At 34.9% G+C, this 6,309-nt stretch overlaps 1 protein-coding gene and 1 non-coding gene across 2 annotated transcripts; one reads left to right on the forward strand and one right to left on the reverse strand.

Annotated features, from left to right (window-relative positions):
- Positions 1–300: 300 nt before the first annotated feature.
- On the forward strand, positions 301–373 carry TRNAA-CGC. The gene has a single exon. It is a non-coding gene; the product is annotated as a tRNA-Ala (tRNA).
- A 762-nt stretch (positions 374–1,135) lies between these two features.
- LOC111384725 (E3 ubiquitin-protein ligase SINAT3-like) lies at positions 1,136–4,176 on the reverse strand. Its single transcript, XM_023009045.1, has 3 exons — positions 3,733–4,176; positions 2,179–2,565; positions 1,136–1,724 (listed from the first exon to the last, which is right to left on the reverse strand). Exons 1-3 carry the CDS (start codon positions 3,955–3,957, stop codon positions 1,368–1,370), a joined length of 969 nt encoding a protein of 322 aa, XP_022864813.1. The 5' UTR covers positions 3,958–4,176; the 3' UTR covers positions 1,136–1,367.
- Positions 4,177–6,309: the final 2,133 nt, after the last annotated feature.

Below are 6,309 nucleotides of genomic sequence, written 5' to 3' on the forward strand. Positions count from 1 at the left end.
TCTAATTCAAATCAATCGATTGTCTTTTTCAACCAAACGAGTAACCAATTCATTGGTCATAGAGCGATTTTGTCTACTTGAGAAAGGGGGTGGCGGATGGCTACTCAACTTTTAAAGATGTAAAAATTTCTGCGATAACAAAAGTTTCTATTAAAATGGTATAAATCGTTTTACAAACTCAAAAATCCTTTTAATTGGGTGAGAATCATTTAAAACGTAACATTCATGGAGGCTAGTGAGGTTTATATGAAGTTCAATGTTTTCATATTCAAAAATTATACAAGATTAATACATCAACCAGGGGGTGTAGCTCATATGGTAGAGCGCTCGCTTCGCATGCGAGAGGCACGGGGTTCGATTCCCCGCACCTCCATTTGCCCTTTTGTCACAAATTTTGAGGATATTGAAGTTTAAAAATTCTTATAGAAGCCATTTCTACATCATAATTTTAGCTCCATATTCGTTTTTAAGAGAGTTGAATCAATTTTTTTTAAGAGTCCAACGAACTCTCCATATGTAAAATTTTAAAATAAAATGGATTTGACTCTCCAAATGTACAGAGCAAATTTCAATCTCTATATAATAATTTTAGCACTGTCATTTATTATTTCACAATTTTGGGTGCATTTCCTACAAAATAGGGAGAAAAAAAAATGATAAATTGAAGAAAGAGAGAGATATTTATAAATTAAAACGATACATTTGTTCATATGTTCACGTATTGGGCTGTGGATGTCCAGTGAACATTCTTCTATTTCGTAACAATTTCCTTCTGTTTCTTCGATTTAAATTCCCATCTGTATCTCACTGGAAGTAAAGTTGACAGGTTTCTGAACAAGAAGTTCTTTATTCTTCAGACATGATATCAGCATTTGTTTGTAGAATTTTTGGTTCTCATGTCCTCTGTAAAGGATTGAAGGACAGGGATCAATGTCGGAGATTGTGCTACTAGGAACTTGAAATTTGTCGGGTTTCTTGGGGAAAGAACGAACGAATTTTGTAGGTTTTTTGCCAAATATTAGAAATCAGCAGCAACCACTGTATTAATAATAGTGCTCAAAATCAAGTTCATTCTAGCTGGAAGACTGATACTTCAATTGTGCACATGACTGTATAAAAGGTTACACCACAGAGAGAGTTTTTAAATAGAAGAAGAAAACTATACTCTTATTAGCCAACTCGCCATGATACATGGTACTAATCCCCTTAGCATCAACAATAACGAAAAGGAAGCCTATGAATCACTGAAACTTGAAGCAGATACACGTACACTTTCAAGAATACCAAATATATCGATGCAACAATAACATTTAGCTTAAATTCAAGCACAAAAAATGGAAAACAACGTTAAACAGATTTAAGCAGCCTTAAAGATTGGGTATGCATGCGCCACCATCTGGGTTCTGCTGTTCCTTCCATATTCTTCCTGTTACACGAAGCTTAAGCTCTTTCCTGTCTCCTCCAGAGAAGAAAAGTGCCATATTACGCTGTATAATGAGACCATCGTGGCTGTCCCGAACTTTTCTGTGACTATCCCTAATGCTTCTTGGGGTGCCTTCCCATATAAGTTTCCGGCCATTTCCCCCAACCTCCAAGCTGTAACTGTAGTTTCGTGCCTCTATCTCATCTCCCATGAACCGAAGAAAAGCCATGTAAACAGGGGCCATGCCAAGTTGAAAAGCTTCAAAATGAAGACAAAAGTACTGACCGAAACAATGGAAAACCTGGAACGGGGAAAGAGGTTGGAGGCCTTCAGCATTCATAATCCATGAAGGTAAACAATTTCTGGAGTAATTTTTTGGTTATATAACGGTAAAAGGGATTCACATAGATTACACAATTTGAAAATGACACAAAGATTCAAACTGTCAATGCAAACAATATCAGACGTCATACTAGCCCTAGTGCATTATGACCATAAAGATAGTGCGTTGCTGAAAACATATTTGCTGGACTCCCAGAAAACAACTGTCGTATCATTCTAATCTTAATGAAGATGCAACACATTACAGAATACAATTACGTAGAAAAACTACTGACTCATTCAATGGAACTTCTCAAAGATCTTAATGAGCCCATTGGGAAACATACAACTTGAGGAGCATGCGTTGCAAAACCATTTCAACATGAAGAAAGAGATGGTTTCACAATCAAATGGAATCAATAGAATATACTTACAGTTAACATCCACGTGGCGTTCTCCACATCTCGAGGATTTGATTTAACGTAGCGGTGATTGAATGTGCATCCAGAGTGCATGTCAACCTTGTGGTCATCTCTCAAATGAGCAACCAGGAACTGAATATCACCGACAACTGAGCACTCGGATCCAGCATATGGGCATTTGTAAGGTCTAAAATTACAAACAGCCTCATGTTTGAGCTTACTGTAGTAAGGGAAGATCTCAGGACAACCGAGGGAACAATACTTGCAAGGAAGCTCAAGAGATTCAGCCACCATTTCTAGTGCTAAACATCTTATATCACCAAGCTCCTGTCTACAGGTGGGGCATCGATTGTGAACCCTAGCTTTACAGGTTGAACAGAGGGTGTGTCCATTGTGGCACTGCAGTGAATAAAATGATGATAAAATCCTCTTTAAATACATTTGGCTTATCATGAAACAAGCACGTCTGGTTAAGGTTAAGAGTAAGTAAAGTTATTTTTGAGTAATATTTTGTTTCCAAACATGTCAGGAAAAACTTCTTAAAAAATCTTGCTACGGCTTCAAAAATTTAGTTCACAAAATTCGTTCTTCTTTTTCTCCTACTTAGAATGGAGTATAAAATATATTATTGACTAATTCAAAGTTCGCCTCCTTTGTCCATATTATCAGTCGAAGACATCTCCAGAACTCAAATTTAACAGTTTTTGGATAAATAATCTCTAAGTTTTACCAAAAAGTTTTACCTGAGATGTCTGTTCAACCTACTACAGATCTTATCATGTTTTCCGATAACATTTAAGTAAAAGGAAAGAGAAAAAAGGAAGTTCAAAACTTCAATAAAAACATAAGAAACTTGCAGTTGCTCATGGTCAAGAAAAATTAGAAGCACTAGATTTATCTTTGCATCAGAAAACCTCAACCAGTAACCGTCTCTAGTTCATTCTCCTCCACATCTATCTCCAAATGATAATTCAACTGTGATATTCCTTTGCAGCTGAAATTTTCCCTCAGCCCAAAAGCTGTTCCCCAAAATATCAGCATGATGATAAAAGACACCAGCGATCCAATTTTTTGGTAATTAAACTAAACCAGGAGGGGAAAAGGCAATTGATTATTTTCCCTTAATGCCTTCTGAGTTCTCACNGATCCAATTTTTTGGTAATTAAACTAAACCAGGAGGGGAAAAGGCAATTGATTATTTTCCCTTAATGCCTTCTGAGTTCTCACCTAATAAATCAACAGTATATTTCCACCAACCAAAATCTCCATAACAGCATCCTCATTACTTCAAACAATTGCCAAAAATTATCATAGGCAAAACAAGATCCGCTTTCGTTAAATATTACAATAAAATGCAACAGTTTCCACAAATTACTCCCGAAGTTCAGATCAACACATCCTCAAAAATGCACATAGAATTGCAAAACCAACCAAAAAAATTACAATTTTTGCATCAGTTAACCCATAAAGCTGGCTCTAGAATATCAAAGTTTCAAGAAATCGACCAAATTACCAACATAAAAATTGAATCTTGAATTGTAAAAATTAAAAAGAAACTCAACACACCTGGTGGATAGGAGGGTACATAGAATTGGTACAAACCGGGCATTCAAGAAGCTCATGAACACTAGTGGGTGGATTAATTAACCCACCAGTGAGATTACTGTTGTTACCACTGTTGATGTTGTGAGATGGTTTGGAAGACGAATACTGAGCATAAGGATGTGGATGAGAGATCTCATCTTCATCCATTCCATCAGAGTATGATACGCATTCGATGCTGGATTCCATACTTGCAAGGGTTTTCCTTTTCCAGTGACTTTATGTATCAGTTATTAAGCATAGTGGGTTGTTTTGTGCAGTAGGAAGTGAGGATCGTATGGAATTTTTTATAGTTTTATGAGTTTGATGGATTTGTGAAAATGTTGTCAGTTTCTAATTATTTAGGATCAACACAGAAATGGAAGAAAAGGCTCCCTTGGATATGCTTTTCTTGGTGGAAGTGGGGGGCATGGGGTGGGTTGGAGCGGGGTGTTTTATTTTTCTCTTGTTAATTGTTTTATTTATTTATTTACAGAATCATGAACCAGAATTTGATTTATTACTTTTTTTTTCAGAAAAATTAATTTTCAGAATGATTATAGTGTTTTCATTGATTATTTGATATAATTTTTATTTTACTATCACTCCATACATTACCAATATAGATAATTATTTTCGTGGAATAAACTTCTGAAATATACATTAGATATTGATGCAAGTTTTGGTAATTTTTCTAATTGATTAATACAAGAATTGGTAATTATCAGTGAGATTAAAGTTATTCATAGAAGTTGCTTTCGTAAATCTCTTTTGAACCCTTCTAGTTTTTGTGTCTTGAGATGCACTTCATAAATGATATTTAATTAGGTATTGCAATATTTTCAGATCAATTTCACTAAAAACTGACAAATTTGAAGATTTTTTATTACAAGTTTGAATATTTGAGCAGAAGGATACAAGACACAATGAAGCCTTAGCTTAGTTGACATTCTAAGGTATAAACTTTGCCGCGATGGCTTAGCTCTCATGCTTTCTACTGGCATTTTTTTTTTTATACTTAGAGAATAAGGAAGCGGTACGAATGACTCTGCTTTGAAAAGCTGAATTTCTTAGTTCAATCACCCTAAGCGGCCAGCATTCTTACTAGTCTTTTTCTCTTGATGGAATCGATGGATACTTGGGCTCTAGATTTGCTTGTGTTCTTCATCGGCGCTTGTTGGACATCACTTATCCTGCTCCTATGATAAGTAGTNTTTTTTTTTCCCCCCCCCCCCCCCCCCCTCCTCTTTGAGTTTGCCTATTTATCAGGAGATCTCTTGCTCTTGTACTCAAGTGATTGCCATCGTGAAGGTCCATTAGTGAGATTTCATGTAATGTACAAAGCATTGAAATTGGCTCTTGCAAAAAAAAGAAAAATTGCTCCTCAATCTCTTCATGCATCTTATAGTTTTTTTTCTTTAACTAAATAATTAATATTACCTTCCATCAAAATGATTAACTTTCATGACTTCTGCGATTAGAGTCATCCAATGCATACTTAAAACTAAAGATTTAGATAATGGAACAAAAGATGACTTAGGTTCAAAGTCACTTCAAAGTAAAAAATAAAATAAAAGGTCACTAGTGTAGCAAAATGATACCAAAGCATACTTTGATTGGCTTTAACTCCAGGCATCAAACATTTTTCTTTAACCTTTACATTTTTTTTTTTACTTTTTTTTGTGCACATAGCTCAATGCTTCGAGCCAATATAGAAGTTTAGTCGTGTCTCAGTTTCAGTGTAAATGCTGATTTTCTCGAACCCGTAATCCCCCGTAGAAAAATTACAACTAACTCAAATTAACAAAGAATTTAAGTAATAGACAGCAAAAATCTAAAAGATCTGATCCAACTCTATTGACTCTATATATTGATTGTGGTTGCCAAGTTTGAAGCAGTCTTCAAAAATTGAACACCTTCATCGACTACATCTTAGAATTTGACCCTTATTTTCCCATCACAAATAACTTTAACCATTCTTTGAAATTAGATTTTTAGTAAATTTTGATAAAATTTGAAGAAGTGTGTGATTAAAAAGTTGTGGATCTCATTAAATATGTTGTTGAAATTAATTGTTAACTTTGACTTAAAATATAATTTAAATTTTAATTCCCACCAAACAGGGGCTAAAATACTTCATTTTATTTTAGTGGAAATTGCGGAGGATGTCAAAATTTGTCAAAACATTTACAAAAATATCACCTTTTCTTTAGCATTGCAAAAATGTCAATTTTAGTCATATTTTCCCCTGAAACTAATTTCAAATATCCTACATGTCCTAATTAAATGAGATTTGACAAATGGAAGAAATAGTACCAAATTCAATGTCAGATGAAATTGAAAAAAAAAAAAAAAGAATAGAGCAAAAACCACTATGCATGCTCCAATCCCCCATTCGAAGAACCCTTCATCTCTCATTCACTCTCTCATTTCTCTCACTATGCCATCGTCGAAAACTGTCCACTGCCGACAGAGTGAAGAAAACAACGACGACGACCACCATGAAAATGATACACAAAGTCTGTAAACCCTCACTCTGTCTCGAAAATCGCTAAACCCACT

The sequence above is a fragment of the Olea europaea genome, unplaced genomic scaffold (genome assembly GCF_002742605.1).
Source record: "Olea europaea var. sylvestris unplaced genomic scaffold, O_europaea_v1 scaffold2984, whole genome shotgun sequence".
Taxonomy (NCBI): Eukaryota; Viridiplantae; Streptophyta; class Magnoliopsida; order Lamiales; family Oleaceae; genus Olea; species Olea europaea.

Excerpts from the sequence above, each read along its gene's own strand:
- LOC111384725 (XM_023009045.1), bottom strand. The coding sequence starts at position 3,957 with ATGGAATCCAGCATCGAATGCGTATCATACTCTGATGGAATGGATGAA. Across the intron at positions 2,566-3,732 it reads TGTACCCTCCTATCCACCAG|TGCCACAATGGACACACCCT; the intron begins GTGTGTTGAGTT and ends TATTCACTGCAG. Across the intron at positions 1,725-2,178 it reads ACGCCACGTGGATGTTAACT|GTTTTCCATTGTTTCGGTCA; the intron begins GTAAGTATATTC and ends TCCCCGTTCCAG.